Source organism: Anguilla rostrata, chromosome 4, assembly GCF_018555375.3.
Source record: "Anguilla rostrata isolate EN2019 chromosome 4, ASM1855537v3, whole genome shotgun sequence".
Classification (NCBI taxonomy): domain Eukaryota; kingdom Metazoa; phylum Chordata; class Actinopteri; order Anguilliformes; family Anguillidae; genus Anguilla; species Anguilla rostrata.
The window spans coordinates 35,165,374-35,184,620 of record NC_057936.1 but is presented as its reverse complement, the minus strand read 5'-3'; the positions used below and the strand labels follow the sequence as shown (position 1 = coordinate 35,184,620).

The 19,247-nt window shown below is 49.9% G+C and overlaps 1 protein-coding gene across 16 annotated transcripts in view; it reads left to right on the top strand.

Moving 5' to 3' along the window:
* The window catches only part of svila (supervillin a), a 98,736-nt gene that overhangs the window by 50,142 nt on the left and 29,347 nt on the right, over window positions 1-19,247 (top strand). For 10 of the 16 annotated variants that reach the window (XM_064332389.1, XM_064332390.1, XM_064332380.1 and 7 more), the window contains exons 7-18: window positions 196-261; window positions 2,514-3,269; window positions 3,851-4,021; window positions 5,254-5,285; window positions 6,755-6,819; window positions 7,866-8,002; window positions 8,728-8,823; window positions 10,504-10,792; window positions 11,089-11,166; window positions 12,358-12,994; window positions 14,107-14,299; window positions 17,489-17,621. In XM_064332389.1, the coding sequence (XP_064188459.1) occupies window positions 196-261; window positions 2,514-3,269; window positions 3,851-4,021; window positions 5,254-5,285; window positions 6,755-6,819; window positions 7,866-8,002; window positions 8,728-8,823; window positions 10,504-10,792; window positions 11,089-11,166; window positions 12,358-12,994; window positions 14,107-14,299; window positions 17,489-17,621 (2,653 nt within the window). The remainder of the gene's footprint in view (window positions 1-195; window positions 262-2,513; window positions 3,270-3,850; window positions 4,022-5,253; window positions 5,286-6,754; window positions 6,820-7,865; window positions 8,003-8,727; window positions 8,824-10,503; window positions 10,793-11,088; window positions 11,167-12,357; window positions 12,995-14,106; window positions 14,300-17,488; window positions 17,622-19,247) is intronic. The other 6 variants (XM_064332381.1, XM_064332392.1, XM_064332387.1 and 3 more) reach the window with 5 other exon arrangements.

Below are 19,247 nucleotides of genomic sequence, written 5' to 3'. Positions count from 1 at the left end.
TTACCCTCCGGAGGACACGCGTACCCAGTAATTGGCCGAAATTGCAGATGCACGCTTAGCCGCGGAGAGCTCGTGCCCTGTTCGTAGCGCTGTGGGGGGAAATGCAGGCCTGGTTGGTGTATTCATTGTGTGTGTGTGAACGTGCTGGCGTGACGCACTCACCTTGAGCTGTCTTTTACCGCCACTCCCACGCAGCCCTGACTGGTTCCTCCGGACAGACTCTGAAGGCGACACACACTCCCTTATCAACTGGCCCTCCAGGTACCCTGGGATAGCGTGGAGTGTGTCTGACCCTGAATCAATCCTAACAGGAGACCCTTTCTCCCCTAACCCCCATCCCGTCATGCCTGTAACCATGGCAATGCTTAGAATAATCCTCGCTCCCTTCACACTCTTACCCGCTGTTTTGTTTGGGTTTTTTGTGTGTGACACTTTTGGGGAGATTAAAAGCTGAATAATTTGTCCATTTTTAACGCATTCATTAACATCTCAATCTAAATATGTAGTCGTTCTGCTTTTTTTGGAAGATGTTTGTGTTCCTCGACCACAGATGTGTAGATTGGCTATTCCGATGATTTATGTAAAAACAACAAAAGAAAATACCAGTGAACCATCATGGAAATTCATTAAACCAGTAGGATAATTGATTTTGGATGCAGTATATTTTGTTCCCAATTTCTCTAGGGAAAGAAGGAAGCCTGTAGACAGGCTTAAGGACTGCAGTTTGATATCCATGTATTGACTCTGCATATTGACTCCTTAAACTGAAGTTTAAGGAGGTAATGCTTGAGCTCTCATCCCTGGTTTGCTGGTAAGCTTATAAAGAGACATTTGGTCTGTAGACAGACTTCGCATACTGTTTGCTTTGTTGGTAATGGTGCCCTTGTCCTTGAAGTACTTTTGTCTTAGCTGACAGCCATTGAGTTGCATTTCCTTCATTTAATTTGTCAGCTGTAGCAAATGCAAAGCATGATAGTTATAATTAAAACAAGCTGCTTTATGTCCTTTTTGTGTGATGTAGCAGTTTGGTAAATGTCTCTTGTTTAGCCACAGTGCTGTTCTTGGAATAAGAGGGGTTATTTCAGGCTGGCCAAAGTTCCCAGAGATTACATCATCCATAATCCATTGAGTAGTCCTGCTTTTGCTGTGCTAAACCTATAATCAGCTTCATGTAAATTAATGATGCTAGTTTAAGTGAACAGAAGAGGAAGAGCCAGTGGTCTCTTAATAGTCCACATTGAATGCAACTGCTGTCTGTGATATGCAAAGGCTTTTCATTTCTTCATCAAATATGTTTATGGCTGCTCACATGTGAATAACTCTTTAGAATATGGAGGCAGGCATCTGGAGTGCACTTTAATGTTCACTGTATAGACTGGCATCAGCTTTAATAGTGTTTGTAGGAGTCAGGTTCTCTAAAAGTGAAGTCAGTGGATTATTGTCACTTGGGGGCTTCTATAGCTTAAAGAGGGGGTACTATTAGCTTTTTTTGGGGGGGGGGGTGGCTGTGGCGTGACTGTGCTGTTGAGGAGGTGGTCTGAAAGGGGTCGTGGGGTTCTGTGGGAACAGGTCAGCTCTAGGCCACAGGCAGCACAAACAGGTGAGTGCTGACAGTTCTAACAGCTGCACCACGAGCCTCTCTGTAAATATTGGGGGGTGTTGGAGGGGGGTCAAGGACCAGCTCCCTGTCCCCCTTTGCACTTTGGATGCTGTTGTTTTCCCCAGTGTTGGCATACCTCGGGGTGCAGGCCATTGTCACGTGCCAGGCTGCTTGGCCGGGGTGGACTGAGTTCATGTACAGAGCAGCTTGCAAGGGTCTCTAGGAGCAGATGTCGGTATTTGGGCCGATTTCCCCCCTCCTCCCTCCAGAAGGGGGGGGGTTGGGCCTCCTCTCCTAAGCTGGCAGTGTGCTTCCCATTGCCATCGCAAGGGAGCTTTGCGTTTAGGCCAGTCTATTGTCTTTCAGTGGAATGATAAAGAAGCGTCACACAGTCACCCTCACTGCCTGCAAAATAGTGCCGTATGCCTCAGCAGAACATGGAACCCTGCTGTACAGTGATTGGCCCATTCATAACTGTGACCGTATTTGTCTGGAACAGAGTCTAAGTGTGAGTGTAGTGCAGTGGGACAAGTGCACACTGGGCGGTGGCTACATTTGTAGGCCCCCCCTGCAGGAGGCCTGACGTGTTCTGTGGTTCTTCCTGGGAGCACTGATAACTGCAGATTTTTTCAAAAGTATATGTTCAGGCCACCCAACTGCATCCCTCTGCATGATGGGTTAGCAGCCTGCATCACTGGCAACACTGGGAGTTCAATATCCTCTGTTTCATGGGGGGAGAAAAATCTGATTTCTGAGCCTTAGTGACATTTTCACCCCCCACCCCACGCCAAAATAGTTTTGTGGTTAAGCAAACCCCTGTGAATACACAGTGAGTGCCTGATAGGTCTCCCGCTGCAGCTTGGAGGATGAGCTGGTGCTAAAGAGTCTTTAATCCCTTTCTCTCCCCTTGAAGAATCAAAGTTAGAGAGAGGCTGGCTAAAGAGGAGGGCGTGCGGAGGAGTCCTGATCTGGTGTCGGACTCGTCGGCGCCCAGAAGGCACGCGTACGCCCCTCGAGCTGACCCTCCCGCCCACGGGCGCCCACGGCTCGCCACCCCACCGCACGACGACCCGTCGGAGACGGCGGGGGGCCCGGGGGGCCCGGGGGACGAGGACTGCCAGAGCTACCTCTCCATGCCGACCGTCTCCGAGGCGAGGAGGGGGGGCGGCGGTGCGCGGTGGGAGGAGCCGGAGCCGGAGGGGCGGGGCGGGGCGGACGACGCCCCCCCGGCGGGCAGGACGGAGGGCCTGCTGAGGAGCAGGAAGGCGGTGCTCCCGTCCGAAATCCGGCGCCGGGAGAAGAGCCAGGACGGGCGAGTCTGGACCCCGCCCGAGGACGAGCCCCCCGCGGGCAGCGGGACGCGGCAGGGCCGGGCGAGGGAGGCCCCGCAGCGGAGAGACGCCGTCCCGCATCACCAGAGGAGCGGAGAGGTGGCCGCCGCCAGGCTGAAGCTGCTGGCCCGCTCCGCGTCCGACTGCGGGGCGCCTCAGCCGGCCACTCCCCTCAAAATCGCTGAACCAGGGCCGGACGCCGCCGCCGCCGCCGAGTTCCACGCCTGCGAGGGAGGCGTGGCCAACGGCGAGCTCGGCCCTCTGGACACCAAGGTCTCCGTGGCCCGGCTCCGCCACTCCTACCTGGAGAGCGCCAGCGCCACCCAGAGGCCAGAACTGTAGGTGGTACAGTACCGGGCCGCCTGCGCCCCACCCCCCGCCTGTATTAATCCACAGTAACGGCTCTGATTGCTCGCACCATGCCTAACGCCCACGCTAATCACCGCGGTAACCGGTAGAGCTGAGCGCTTGGCCCTGCAGGCCCGTGTGCGTCCTGGGGAGTCTGTGCTGAGCGTCTGTGTCCTGCGGCGGGGGAGGGAGGGGTGGGGCTGGCGGGTGGTCGGGCGTGGCTCCGTGTGTCCTAACACCGCATCCTGGGCTTCCTCACCTGGAACGCACACTCATCACGCCACTGCAAGAGACCTGCCGTGCCTCTGCTCTGTCACTGCTACAGCTCCGATTAAAACAATAATAATAATAAAATAAACCTGCAGTGTGGGTCACATTTGCAGTGTGGGTTGGGCAATCATCTTTTCTTTTTTTTTTTGATTAATTTTTAATTTATTTATTTTTAAGTTGCATCACTTCTCTGATCGCAATCACTTTTTCATGTTTCCTGTCCGTGTCTAAATGCTGTCATTTTCTTTCTCCCCTTCCCTCTCTCTCCCTCTCTCTCTCTCTCTGTCTCTCGTGCTGAAAGGGAGGCTATAGTAGATCCGGCCGCATCAGGTTTCGATGCATCCGAGAAGCCCCAGTGGGACAGGGGCGCTCGGAGGCCGAGGCGCTATATCTCTCCCGGGGAAGGTAGAAAGACCTCGGACAGGTTTAGGACGCAGCCCGTCACCTCCGCAGAGCGCCGGGAGTCCGATAGGTAGGCTGCGTGTGCGGAGGAGGCCGAGAAACTCAACCGAAGGTGCTAGCCTTCCTGTGGGACTTCCTGTGTCTGACAAGGAGAGCTTTTTCTTAAAAAGTAGAACAGGAAGTCGAGCGTACGCTCTTTGCTGCAAGTGCTCTGGAGTGGGTTTGAATCTTGTTCGCAGGTGTTGTATGCCGGGATCGTCGGGACGCATGTGCACGTAACATTCCCGCTTAAGGCCTTCGGAACTATTCCCGTCCACGGAATCGTTTCTTTGGTGCAGCACGGAATGCTTTGCCTACCGAAACTTGCCGTTTCCTTTTAAGGTTCGCAATGAAAGTATGAGCGAATTCGATTACAATATTTTTTCCCTTCTCAAAACTGAGTACAGTCGCAGTACTCCAGAGATGTGGAATGAATGAGTGTTTTTGAATAGTATCATTGGAGATGTTTGTGTGTTCATTTGAAAGATGAAAGCCGCTGCACTCTTATCAATACCTCCCCTCACTTCCTCTTTGTGTCATTTTGGGTGAAGTATGATGAGAAACTACAGTGTTTACAGGTCTATTCTATACTTTTATTGATCACTTACCTGGATATATGAACTGCAATGGATCCAAAAATGTTTTTTAGTCTGTTGTTTTTATGAAATTGAAAGCTCCTAATCCCTCTGTGATCACATAATTCTTATCAAAAGTGCATGAGGTGTCGGTGAGGGTTCTTGTTTACCTTAGCTGGTGCATCCTCTTGTGTGTGGTTACGGTTCTCTGAGCATGTGACTATAGTGGACCGTGAAGGCTTACGGTCAGGGGGAGCAGTGATGGTTCAGTTGCGACAGAGCTGGACAAATAATTTTTTGTTGAATTAAGGGAATGAAGGGAAGGTCCGTGTGCAGTTGGCTGACATCAAACCTAGACCAGGAGCATGTGGTGTCCCACAGATGAATTGGTCTTTGTCGCTACCGGACGTGAACGGGGTCTAACCACGGTCCCAGAGCCAAGCGCACGAGCGGACGGATTAATCGCTAGTTCTCATGGATTTAGCCACTCACTACCGCTGCTGATTTTTCTTCCGTCCTGTTTTCTAATCACCCATTTCATTGCACTTCCTCTCATGGGAAAACCGCGGCTCTTCCAGGCTTCACGCCTGGCTGTTCTGTGTACTCACACCTAGAGGTCCTCTCCCGTGGGCCTCTTGCTCTGAGTGCCCTCAGACCTGTGGCTGACTTTCTGCTTTTCCCTCTCCAGGTCCTGCTTGAGTCCTGTGCTCCCGACCGAAGGTAAGAACCAGATCCATTCGGCGGTTGACGCCGTCTTTAGAGTCTGTCCGGCTCCAAACTTACCTTTTGTAACGATTGCACTTCGTTCAGCAGTTTTAAGAAAGAAGTGAACTTTAAAAGAAGGCACTTTGCCACTTCTGACCTTGGCATATATTTGTATGTTGTGTATGAATGTGCATCTTTAATGACCCAGTTTCAGTCATTTCAGAATGTATTTAGCTAGGAAAGCCCTAATTATGAGAAACGCTCCTTGAGGTCGTTTTTTTTTTGAGCCTGCAAATGATGCGAAACTGATTTTAAAGAGCGCAAAACGCTCGAGCCTGTTTTATGCGGTCATTATCGCTGCTCGCGGTATCCAGAGCCGCGGTAGTAATCCTCAGCTGCGTGACTGGTGCCGAGGCTCTGTTTCCTATAATGAGGCGGTCGTAACGTTGATGAAGAAAAGACCAGCGTCATTCCATCTGTGCCGTTGAAAGATGGAGTGAGATGTCTCGCATCATTTCCACAGCTTTTCCCCCGAGTGTCCAGCACCTGTTTGGCTCTGGGCCGCAGATTGGAAGCTTTGTCATCAGTCACTACTGACCTTTCCTTTTCCTCACTATGCAGACTATGCTGGCTGTTATTCCTACATATGTCACATTTAAATGTGCACGTAATCAAGACTCTCTTGTTTCACGGCTCTCACCACCTGGAGCAGTTATGATATTGCGGTTGAGTTTCAAAGCGAGGCCATGTTTGCTGTCCTTTTTCTGTGTAACTTTAATGCAGGGCTACTCAAATCCAGGTCCTGCAGACCACAGTGTCCGCAGGTACACTACATGGCCAAAAGTATGTGGATACCTGTTGGGGAAGCACAGAATCATCTAGAATGTGATTGTATGCTGTAGCATTAAGATTAGCCTTCATTGGAACCAAGGGGCCTAGCCCAAACCATGAAAAATAGCCCCAGACCATGGATTATCCAGATACATTTGGTCATAGTGTATTTGCTCCAACCACCTGCTCCAACCACTACACCACCTGATTTCACTAATGACTTTACTTCCTGAAGCAAGGGGATAAAATAATTTGTGAAATCATGTGGTTGGAGCAAATGCCTCCAGACTCTGCGGCCCACAGGACCTGGTGTTGAGTAGCGCTGTTTTAATGCAACAAACTGGGAATAGGATCTTGATTTCTGCTATTTGAAAAAGCGGGCAGAAAACCTCACTGCACTTGGTTAAGTACCTTAAAACAGAAGTGTCTGTGTTCCAGTGAGGTTTAAAATCCCAATAAACCTTCCAAATATAATCGTAGAATTTTAGAAAGTGGTAGTAAGTGTTTGCTCTGAGCGAACTTTCCTCGGTAGTATAGTATACAATAAATATATATGTATAATATATATAAGTTATGTATATATATGTATAATATGTTAAATTGATGTTTTGTTTAAGTTGACCGTTGGGTTTCTCCCCTGGCCTTTTCTGCAGCGGATGAAGAGAAGCTGGATGAGAGAGCCAAGCTCAGTGTGGCAGCCAAGAGGTCCCTCTTCAGGGTATTGGCCGTGCTCAGTGTTTTCCTTGTTGCTTTCCTTGCTACCCTGTTTACACCCCACACCCCCCCACCCCCGCCAAGTAGATTAGAGAGGGGACCACATATGCCCCTGCACAGATACATGTGTATGGCTGTGCCAGGAGAACTCTCACCCACAAACACCTCCCACTCCCAGCACTCCGCATTCCTGCTCCCTGAATCAGTGCAGACATCATCACCACACTGCAAATTTGTGTGCTCTGTACCCACTGTTGGGACATGTAATGAGTACATTAAACACATCTGCGAGTGGGCCACCTGCTCTGATAGGGCGGGGATGGCGGTGCAGGTGTGTACTGCGGGAGGGCCAGTTGGTCAGTGTGTAGGTTCTGCAGCGTCTGTGTTCCCATGTCTCGTTTGGCTCTGGCTTTCGGCCTGTGGGGTCTAAGCAGCTTACTTTTGCCTTGATACTGCTTCTAATTAGGGAGATCTCCGATGTGGGCATGCCTGTGCTGCAGTGAGTCAGTGACTGTTTGAGGGCATTGACTCTGTCATCCTAGTACGTGGCTGTTGACTGAGATCTCTATTGGATTTTGTAGAGAAACTTGAGTGGGAAGTTACTGATAAGAACATCGTCTTTAATTGACAGTGGGTTGGATATCCATTTCCTGTTTATCCTCTCCCCTCATGCTGCCCTTGTCTCACACTCTCTCTCTCTCTGTCCCCTCTCCTTCTCACTCTCCCCCCTCACTCTGCATCTCTCTTTCTCTCTCCCTCTCTCTATTTCTCTCCCCCCTCTCTCTCTATCCCCCTTCTCTCTCCCTCTCCCTCCCCCTCTGTCTCCCTCTGTCTCTCTCCCCTCTCCGTCTCGCCTCCCCTCACCCTCCCACCCCCTCTCTCCCCTCTGTCTCTCTCTCCCCCTCTCCCTCTCTCTCTCTCTCTGTCTCTCTCCACATCTCCCTCTCTCTCTCTCTCTCTCTCGCCTCCCCCCTCTCTCCCTCCCTCTCCCTCTCTCTCTCTCTCTCTCTCTCTCTCCACTCCCCTCTCTCCCACCCCTCTCTCTCTCAGGAGCTGGAGAAGACCACCTCTGTGGGAGCCCCTAAACCTCGCTCCCGTAACGCGGCTGTGGAGAGGCGGCTCAGGCGCACCCAGGACCGCTCCCGCACCCAGCCCGTCACCACCGAGGAGGTGGTCATCGCCGCCACGTACGTTACCGTCTGCGCTGCCACTGGGGGCGCTAGTGAGCCAGTGGTTGAGGTGTGTTAGGGAAGGGAGGGGGGAAGTGCTACTTTAGTGGTATCCTGGCAACTTGTGAAAAGGTGAAAACTCCATGGTCCAGCACATAAGCCAGTTAAACGCAAGTCTGAAATTGTAGATTGAAGCCCCACGCTGCAGATTGTTACAATGCTGTTGGAGTGGCCATGAGAAAAAGAACCTCTGTCACCCATTTAATTACATTGAGATCAGGGGAGAAAGGGAGACATGTATGTTAAGAATGTCATATTTGATACATTTCTACTGGTTAATTAGCCCCCACAGGAAGTCAGGAGTCATGTTTTGAGCTCTACTCCATTCGCAGTTTATGACCATGGCTTTGCAACAAAACACTATGCAAATATATGTGTGTCCCTGGCTCACTGCTAATTTAGTCCTGGACCAGCTGTATAGAATTCCATAGGGTAGGCTCAGGGACGAGTCTCTTAGTGTGCCTGGAACTCAGCTTGGGACAAAGAAACACTAAGAGACTCACCAAGCACAGTTGCCTTGCCTTTTAAACGTGTTTGCAGTAGTTCTTCATATTTATTTAATTTGGTGTCATTTAGATGAATAAAAAGCCTGACCTCACAGTTGTTCGTTGGGAATGACGCAGGTATTTTCCTCCTCTTCTGTGTTTGTGACCCTGTCTCCCCTGTCTGTGCTCCGTTAAAAGAGCCCCCTCCTCGTCCTCGCGCGCGGGGGCGGCCCTCACGGCGGCGTCGCGCCTCCCTAGCCCCGCTGTAGTCAGCAGCGCCCTGTCGCCGCTCAGGTACCGCCGCTGCGATGGCGTGCGCCGCTGCGCGGGGGCCCCCCGTGCACTAACCTCACCGCGGGGCCTCCCTCTGCATCCGCGCGCCTCACAGACGCAGGGAGCAGCGCATGGGAGCGCGCGTCCAGGCTCCGCCCTGCCTAACACCGCGTTTGACCCCGCACTGACCTCACGTTTGATGCTGCGGACTTTCTGTGGCTCACAGAGACTGGTGGAGCATGAATACATATCTAACTTGTGGGACCGAGTGCACATCTGTGTCAGCTGACTATTTGTGTTAGCATTTAATTGAGGCCTCTGGTATCGAGTTTGGGTATGTGGCGCCATCTGTTGTTTGCTGTTTGTATTTCAGTTTGATCACTGATGGTTGCAAAGTTGAGCTGCCTTTTTGTTAACAAGCACAGACGTAGAAGCAGAGGCTGCACCTTTTAAATGTCATCGTTTTTCAGTAAAAACTAAACATTTTGATTCCAAATGGCTGTGTATTTTGGTTCTGACAGCGCATACCTGCACGCCGTTAAAAGATTGTACGTGTAACCCCCCCCTCTCGTGCGAGCAGTAACATGGATTTGGTGGTAAATGTCAGAGGTAATACCTGTTAAGGCTTCGCGGGGTTCGTGTGGCCGCCCCAGGGCAAAAGGAAAAAGACTTGCAGGTGTTTGTGGAGTGATACATGTACAAATCTTAAAATGAAACTCACACTAAAGTGAGAAACATTAGGTTGAAACTGAAGTCGTTTGACCGCAGTAACCTCAGGACGAAGTGGGCGGATTGCACCGAGCAGGGGGGTGATCTATGGGCGCCCTTTTCGCAATGTCACTGGAATCCCATAATTCACTGAGGCGCTAGGACTGGCCTTTGAAACGGTATCCGTAGTTTACCTTACAGTTATCATTTGCTGTGTGTATTCAGTTACACATGGCTAATGGCTTTTGTGTTTTTGTGACACATGCAACAATCAGATTCAGAAATTAAGTCAGCTGGTTGTGGTGAATTTAGACAGACATGCACTTACATGGAACTGAATCCATATTCAATATTCTGATTGTATTCTGAATATTTCTGTACATAACCAGTATGTTTCTTTATGAACGTGAACAGTATACTCTGACCAAGTGCAGGAAACCTATGTAGGGTTAGAAGGTATCTGATTGGCTTCTATATTTTCACAGCTTAGCAATCAGTAATTATCATGTAAGTGATTATTATGTTTTGTTTACTGCCCCTTGAAGAATACAGAAATCTTTCTGCCGTGATAGTTTTGTTCTTTCACAAGTACTTTATCAGGTCTTGAAGCCACACGAGTAACCCATTGACCAGTGCAAAACAAAATATTTTATTAGCCCCAGTACTCTCTTTAGTTTTGTTTTATGAATGACTTATTGAGCACTGTTTGGTTTGGCATGTTGTCTTCTGCATGTTGTTGGTTCATTAGAGTTTTTCCACCTTTGCAACTAGTGTGCTAGTTTTGATCTGATTTGATCTGCTGTGTGAGCAGTCATGGAAACCTCAGACACACTTGAACGTGGTAATGAGAGAAATGCCACCATCCTGCTGACATTTCCCCCTCAGGGTACATGTGCAGTCCTCCCGTGGGTTTCCAGTGCATGACACCGAGCAGTGCATGCGCCGCTTTTTCATTGGACGCTGTTGCTCTTCTGTCCCGCCCACCGCTGGCAGTCTGCAGGCCACTTCCCAGCATGCATCAGTAGCTCGGGAGAAGGCCCGCGAGGCCCGGGAAGCCCAGGAGGCCCGGGAGGCGCAGCAGGGGCGGAGTTCCCTCGTCCCGTCCGAGGAGGGCCAGGAGGAGCCTGACCTCTGCACCCTCAGCTTGGCCGAAAAGATGGCGCTCTTCAACCGCCTGGCGCAGCCCCCCACCAAGGTGACCCGGACCCGGGCGGACACCCGGCAGCGCAGGAACAACGCCCGCTACCAGACCCAGCCCATCACCCTGGGAGAGGTGGAGCAGGTACTGCGAGACGCACAAACGTGGCCTCCGCCCCCGTTTCCTGCCAAGTGAGGGGGACCTTCAGCAGCTTAAATAAATCAATTGTGATTTCATGGTGCTTTTACTTGGATTTTCCTTAAAAAAAAAAAAAAAGATAAGAACACTCCCTGAAAATAAAATAAACATTTTCTCATTTCCACTCTGTATTGCAGAATTCTCATAGGTTTCTCTAAGAGTATTAAGATTTGATCCATTTGTGGTGTCTGCGTGTACCGTACTTTGACCAGTAAGTGAACGCTGGCCTGTCTCTGGTACAGGAACCGAAACCCACAGGTCTCTCTGAGCTGACAAACGGCACTGTAGAGCATCTGACGAGAGGTTATTACCTTGAGCAAGTAAGGGAAGCCCGCTGCACGCGGTTTTGGATGCTCCGTTTGTGACGCTGCGCTAGCTGTGTGCTAAAGCCTGGCTCAGCTCCACCAGTTGTCAGTGGCCTTGTCATTGGGGTGCCGTTAAAGTACAGCACAGTGTATGCCCTGTATGTTCTTCACGCACATCCGAAGGGGCTTCCCTTTTTCAAGGCGCCATTTTGGATCACCGTTTGCCGCTGAAACGCTTCTCAGGCCAGCCATGCTGATTGTGTGTTTCTCTGCTATCAATGAGGAGATTGTGCAATGTTATGTGAGAAATCAAAATTATTTTGGTATGCTACATTTTGGCATGAATGACTCCGTTGTGAAGTGAACAAAGGTCTGCATCCCACATGTTGGAATGGCTTGAATACATCAATTTTAAGCAAAAGCATCCTGGATTTCTAAATGCGAATCTCATTGTTTGCCTGTGAGACATTCATTCATTAATGTTCTGTAGAAATTTAAAGGTATTCAAATTGGTTTGAGCAAGAGAGCGAACAAGTCACCAACCAACATATAAGAGTCCTAAAGAGTGCTTCAGAGTTGGGGTTCACCTTGTTTCCATGCCATAATTATGCACATGCATGGATATGCTCTCCGTTAAATGGATTAAATGGCAATGATGGAGAGCATCTAGTCCCCTTTGCTCACCCCGTATATCCAGAATGTGCCTGTCTGTCCACCTATTTGGTTGGCTGTTTGACACTTACTTATATAATATTTTAAATGGTAGTCCCTGGGTAGTTTCATAAAATCTTTTTAGTAGTTTCATCCAATGAACTGAAGGCCTCTGTGGGCTGGCTGATCGTGTTTGATGCGCTTTGCTGTTCTCGCTGAAACGCACTGGTGAAATGTGAAAGCCCAGTCCTGTCCCGCGCATCGTGCTTTTCGAGTGAGCTCAACGTGTCCGTTTAAAGCTCGCGCTGCCATTGGCTGCGGCCGGAGTCATTCTGCGCTGCTACGAGCTTCTGGCAGAGCGTAATGACCCTAAACCAGACCCTCGCTTTGATCAACAGGATGTGGAGCGAGTCACGCTGACGCGGGTCACATTGATAAGCATGATTAATCGGCACTGTGAGCCTGATTCTTGTTACTGGGCACTGTTTACTGTAACCGCCCCTGTGGACTGACCTTCTTGTAACCCTCCTCTTGCCCCCCACCCGCCCCCTGTAGCTGCAGCACGGAGGAGGACACAAGTTTGGGCTCCTCTCCGCGGCAGCGGCGACGCCCAGCTCCTCTGCGGTGACCACGGTCTCCACGGCCCACGCCGGAGACATACACCTGGGCCGGTCTACGGTCCTGATGGACGCCACCCCGCAGTCCAGCCCCCTTTACTACGAGAGGGCCACGCCCAAGCACCACAGCTCCACCCCCAGCCCGGACGGGGGCGCGAAGGGCTCCCCGCTTCCCCCAGAGCAGCTCCAGTACGCCGCCCATCAGCAGGCGGAGCCTCGAGCCTTTCACAGATATGCGGGGGCGGGGCCTGGGGAGTGGCCCGGGGAAGCGGCGATCGACGGCGGCGGTGGCGGCGGCAGCAGCAAGCGGAAGCTGCCCTCCCCGGAGGGGGACGTCCAGCAGCCGTCGCTGCCCCAGCCCGGCCGCGAAGCGGACGAGGACCCCCGCGTCCCGAGGCGCGGCAGCCCCCCGGCTGGGGGCCGGGGCCGGGGCGAGAGCGCGCGCGCCCTGCAGAAGGCCGAGAGCGCCGTTTTCGAGGAGAGGGCGGAGCGCTGCGGCCCCCTGAGGGAGACACGGTCCTCGCACGAGCTCTACGAGGCCGAGGGCGTGCCGAGGAACAGGCCCGCCTCCTCAGGTAGGCGACCGGGAACGTGACCCCGCCTCTTGCCTGTACCCCATGTGACTCTCCGTCTGTCTCCTGGCCTTCTCTTACACGTATGCGGACGTGTTTAGCCACACAACTGCTGACTGCTAGCACAGCAGTTGCGAACTCTAGACGTTCCCCACAGAGTCGAAAGAGTTTGTACTAGCTGAATCTAATTCTGTTATTTTCCAAAACATTTACTTTCTTCTTTTTCTGTTTAAAAAAAATAAATAAATAAAAAATTAATCCATCATCTATGGGTGTTTGAAAAGCAGATAACTGACAATCGTCTGTACGAAAATAGTTATTTGAACTTTCACTGCATGCGTGTTTTTGTGGCTGTTTTATCTTCCATAAAAACGTGTTTCCTGTTGTCTCTGTGTCATGTCACATGACCTGTGGTGGAATTATTTTACAGAACAGACGGTATGGTTTTCCTGTTTGCCTTTTCTCGGCTTTGCCGTGCCATATTAATCTTGCCCGTATATCTGAGGGCACAGAAGCGAGTAGGGGGAGGTTAGAGAACGGGAGAGAGGAGGGTCTTCAAACTCTGGTTTCCCCACAGAGACAGAGAGGAGAAGAGGGAGTGAGAGAGAGAGAGAGAGAGAAGAAACAAAGGAGGAGAGAGAAGGAGAGAGATAGCGAGGAGAGAGAGACAGAGAGAGAGCGAGACAATAGACTGCTTGTCCGTGCATCAGCCTCGTCATGTTTGCGAAGTCAAACCTCCTCCTCCGAACAAGTTGGGAAGAGATGGACTCAGTTTTCTGGCTGTGATCCTGTGCGAGCGTGTCGACAGCTCATTCAGGTTCATTGCATTGCTGTTTCCACTATGCTGTGAGCTGCCTGTGTGTGTGTCCGCGTGTATGTACTCATGTAGTGTAGCTGCTGACACCTAAACTACATTGATTGCACTGGAGCTCTGCTAACCTCATCCTGTTGTTTTTTTCTGTGACTGTGTGTGTGTGTGTGTGTGTGTGTCTGTGGCTCTGTGTATGTCTCTCTCTCTCTCTCTGTGGCTCTGTGGCTCTGTGTCTGTGTCTGTGTCTGGGGCTCTGCTCTGTGTGTCTGTGTGTGTGCGTGTGTACGTGCGTACGTCTGCACAGAGCTGCCAGAGGCCAGTGTCTCGGCGAGCGAGGCGGCGGTGAGGAGCGTCCCTCTCTCTCAGGCTCCCCGTGCGCTCTCTCCTCTCCGGCTGAGCGGGGACGACGACCTCGTCCTCCTCGACCAGCACAGCCCCCCAGAGCCCGACGACCCGGACGACACCATGTCCGCGCGCCAGATGTCCATCAAAGAGAGGTACGCTGGGGCTGCGTGGGTAGAGTCTGCTGTGCCTCTGTGCAGCCAGTGTGTGTGTGTGTGTGTTTGTTTGTTTGCTTGTTTATGTTTGTCTCTGTGTGTGTAAATACAGTATTCTGTACGTGTGGATGGACAGGAAGGGTTTGATGAATGCAACATGCAGTGAATTACCTTGTTCGCTGCTTTGAGTGTGGAAACCGCACTATTTTCTGTTGGTTTAATGGGCTCAAAATCTTGCTTACAGACAGGCTGCACCTGTAAGCAGTAAAATTCTTAGGGAGGTTTCCCCTGCCGATGGCATCAGGTTCATGCGTTTCCTGACCTTGTTGAATGTGCAGCTCGTTTTCTCTTTGATGGCCCGTTAGCTCAGGGTGTCCTTTCAGTTACAGCACTGGGGGTTTTTTTTCGGGTTGGGGGTGTGATAGGGCAGACCGCGTCTGGTGGACTCAGCGACAGGCAGGTGTGAGAGCCCCGCCTTGGCTCTCATTGCAGAACGTGGGTTGCCTCAGCGCAACTTAAAGGGGATTTACTTTCTGAGCTCTCTAACCTAAAGCCCACCCGAACGGCCTGAGAGAACTGGGCAGTTTCCTCTTTTTTTTTTTTTTACATAGCATTTACATCGTGTCGAATTATACAGCTGGATAAATGATTATTAACATGATTATTATTAAATACGGGTCATTTAAATGTCCATTGGTGCTTATAAGAACTTGAACTGGTAGTTAATATTCAATGTGGAGGGGGCAGTGTTACAGTGCCATTTTATCGCCACATCTCAGTCACGGTGAATATCAGCTGGTGCTGTTTGTAACGCTGTATGCGAAACGTGCAGTGAAACAACGTGAATCCGAGTGACGAGTAACACATTCACACTGCTGTGTGTGTGTGTGTAAGACATTTATGTTAACAGACTCTGGTAGTGATGCGTGGACGCCGCCTCTGTAGTTTTGGGCTATGCTCTTTCATGGCGTTACAACGCTGTCAGCGGCTTCCGCTTCGTTGCTGGGGGCATCCCGCTGCGTTGCTGGGGGCATCCCGCTGCGTTGGTAGCTGCTGCTGCTGCCGCTTCCCCTCAGTCGGTGGCCCTTCCCTTATTTTGTTATTTTTCTGGGGATTCTTTGCTAGTTCCACGCAGGAAGTTTGTCATACAGACCCGAGAACAGTCCCCCCCAGTCACGGGCACAAAGCCTGTTTGTGAACAGACACGGGACGTCACTCCTGGGTCACGTCTCTTCGTTTTGGAATGGTACAGTGGTCTGCGGAGGGTGGGGGTGGGGGGAATGAGGGTGAGCAATGACCCCTTGTTTGTGACAGGATGTCCATGACAACAGCCAGTTTATACTGAGTTTATGAAAAAAATGGATCTTTTCCCCGCATAGTCTATGGTCTGATTGTCTCACAGTCTCCTGTGCCAGCGTCCACGGTTGGCATTTGACTTTCTTCCTGCCTCTAAACGCCCAGCTGACTTCCCTCGTGTTACTTGGCGAGCCCTGTTAGACCGCCCTTTTGAGATGCTTGCTGATAGACAGATTTTCATTGCTATAAACGCTGCCGTCATAAACTGATTACCGCAGGTGACCTTTGGCTTGGGCGCTACGCAAGCTTGGTGCTAATGTGCCGTCAGCGTCTGGTTAGATGAAACCTTCCCCTTTCCCCTGCAGCCGGTGATAGAAGTCAAACGTTTTTCGGTTTTAATAATTTCATTCTGCACCTTATGGTTTGGTTTTAACAATTTCATTCTCCGGTTATGACCGCACTTGTCAGCAGCCTGAATGATAGTGCTCATGTGTGTGCTCTTGTGTGTGCTTGTTTTGGCTGAAGTAGATCTGGAAGACAAGCCTGATTTCTTAGAGGGCCTAGTTTAGTTACACAGCCTGAAATGATCTCGGTGGTTTGGAGTTTTGATGTTTTACCCCATTACTGTGGTGTCGGCTGGCTTAATACACAAATCACCCCTGGGCAGTTTTCCTGAATCACCAAGGCCATAGACCCAGTTAGACTCAGAAGTTCTGAGTGTTGAGTGCAGTGGCCATTGTTACCAACGAGAATTGAACTGAGCATTCAGATTTTTAAATGCAATGTATTTGAATAAAACTGTAATACTGTTTCGTGTTCGTGTAGCGGTTGGTTTTGAACCGGTCGAGCTGGAACAGCTCCACTAGCCGTGTGAGCAGTCCCCGTGCAGGCTCTTTTCACTCGTCTCTGACAGTGAGCTGAACAGGAAGAGGGATTGCCTCGCACACTGAAGTACCGAAGCAGTGAACCAGCAGGCAGCGGGAGAAAGGTTCTGTTTGGACATCGGCTCTTTCCGCGCTGGGTGTGCTCTCATCTGTCACTGTGGCCGTGGCTCGGAGCGGCCACTGACATGCCATCAGTCTGGGAGACTTTACCCACGCTCCAGCAAGCCTCCCCAGTCTGCCCAGCATCCTCAACAAGAACTGGGATTACGTATCTGTGTGTGGTCTTGGTTGTTTTGACTATTATTTGTTTTGCCCTTGACCAGCACCAGCAAGTGTGTACCTAGTGAAGAACTAGGGTAGAGTGCTGTTGTTGTTTTAACCAATTCATCAAGAACTTGCTGTCATTCTGCAAGACATTTGCATCAATCAGAGGATGTGTGTTACTGGGCCGTTGGATGACTCATTCAGTTAAGGCACCAGTGCTGACTGTGGCTGGTACCTCTATAGGGTGATGCGCGATTGCTGATTACATGCCCTGAGTGTGGGAGGGTTCAGTCAGTTAGAGGTCTGCATTTCATTGCTGTCTAGTGACCTCCCACTGGTGCCCATGTACTGCATGCAAAAGGTGCATGTCAAAGGTCTTCCTCTGACTCCACTGTGTTCGAGTATAGCTGTAGTGTGAAACGAAGCTGATGTGCGGTACCGCATATTGCGGACCAGGACTGCAGATGTCTAAATTTTCTTGAATTGCCAGTGGGAGTTGTACATGAATGCAGACAGTTGGCTATTCAAAATTTGGGTGAGAACTGGACTTTCTGAGTCCTATGTTGGCCACCACATTTACAAAAAAAAAGAGAAGAAAGGTCATGTGGGAGTATGTGTGTTTATACAGTATGTGGTTGTCTGTTACAGAATGTGCTTGTTTGTGCATCTGAATGTGAGTGTGTGTGTGTGCATGCAGTGCATATACCTTTACAAACCAGTAAATACACTGGCCCTTCCTTCTCAGGCTGGCTCTGCTGAGGAAGAGCGGCGAGGAAGACTGGAGGAACCGCATCAATAAGAAGCCGGAGGTGGCGAAGGAGGGGGTGGCCGAACTCCGCGCACAGCTGTGGGACGTGGAGCAGAGCTTCAAGAAGAAGGTAACCTGACCTGTTGCATGACCGCGAGCTCTCCCCGCCGCTAAGCAGCACGCTAACCCAGACGCTGCAGCGCGCCCCGTCTGCACCCACGGCACCACCGAGCTGGAAATGAACTGATGGCCGGCTGTGAGTTTTCTTATTTGTGATGTCACACCCTTCGGCCCCCATCCGCTGAAAATCACACGTTACTCTGAACTGTGTGCGACCTCTTTCCCTTCCCCATTGGTCAGAATTCTGTCTGCTGTGTCCAGGCTCAACAAATAAATTTAGGCTATGTTGCCACGTTTGTTATTTTCATATAGATAGTGTGAACTTATACCAATCATCATAATAATACATAGCTTATAGATGTAGAGTAGTTATGCACAGAAGGATATTAAGAATGATATAATCTGCTGTTTTACTGATGTGGCAGTTCTGCTGTGTTATGAACACAGCATGTTTTTTCAGGAAGTGGACATAGTTTGTTGTAATTCATTTGTGATCGTGTTGTGTCTTGTTACTTGCTTAGGTGAATATTACAATATCAATGTGATTTGGCAGTATTGGCACCTGTATCTTACAATTGTTGTGTAGAGCCATAAACACTATGGCTGTGTATTCTATGAAGAATGCAGAAAATTATATTTTTGAATACAAACTGAAAGCAGTCATCTGTGACTTATAAATGCCATCTCCTCTTAGAAGTGAACAAGTATTGTTTGCTGGCCATTCAGTTGCCACCTTTATCACACCTTTTCACAGTGCATTCCTCTGCATGTACAGTATGTCTAATGCAGTTCAAAATAGGCTAACTTTATCACAGATTTTTATTTTTTGCTTCGGTTCATTAAACTACATCCAACTGCGAGCAGATTTAAGCAAGTTCACCTGCTGTTGAAAGGGAATTCACTCTGCTGGAAACATCTGGATCATGCATTGACTGTCTGCAAATTGTCATGCCACAGTTTGGCAGCTATAATGTCTGGCTTCTCTCATGTGGGGATGATTGAGCTATTTTTCACTTTTAGACCTTAGCACAGAGATACAAGGGAGATTTTATTTGACAAATCAGTTCTGTAATGGGTTTTTTGTTCAACATTTAAAAACGTGGAGCCTCGTCAACTTTTAAGATAATGGCAATCAAGGAACTGCTGTGATTTCAAACAGCAGTTTTCTGAACTTTCTGAGCTTATTACTTTTTTGTTGAGCAAACTAATACCCTTGCCCAAGGATGAACCTGTAGTGCCCCATCTGGGATTTGAACCTAGTACCTCTTGTTACAAGAGCAGTCCCCTAACCATTACACTACACTGCTACCACATAAACAGTGCTGATGGATGACATACCTCCCAGCAGGGGCTGTAGTGGCAGCTCAGTTAACTGAAGTTTGTGAGAACAAAAAAGTTGGTATGCATTGTTCCTCTTGTAGGGGTGTGTTTTTGCATCAGTAATCTGGTTCATGTTGTGTTCACTTGAGATGTATTTTCTGTACATGTAATTGAATGCATCAGCCTGAAGGTGCTAAACCTTTTTTAGTTTTGGTCATTTTATTTTACCCCCAGTGTGTTTTGTTATAGTAGTAATAAAATTTGTTCTGTGTTTATAGGATCTAGAGAATGAGCACATTTATGCAGGTCCAAGTTA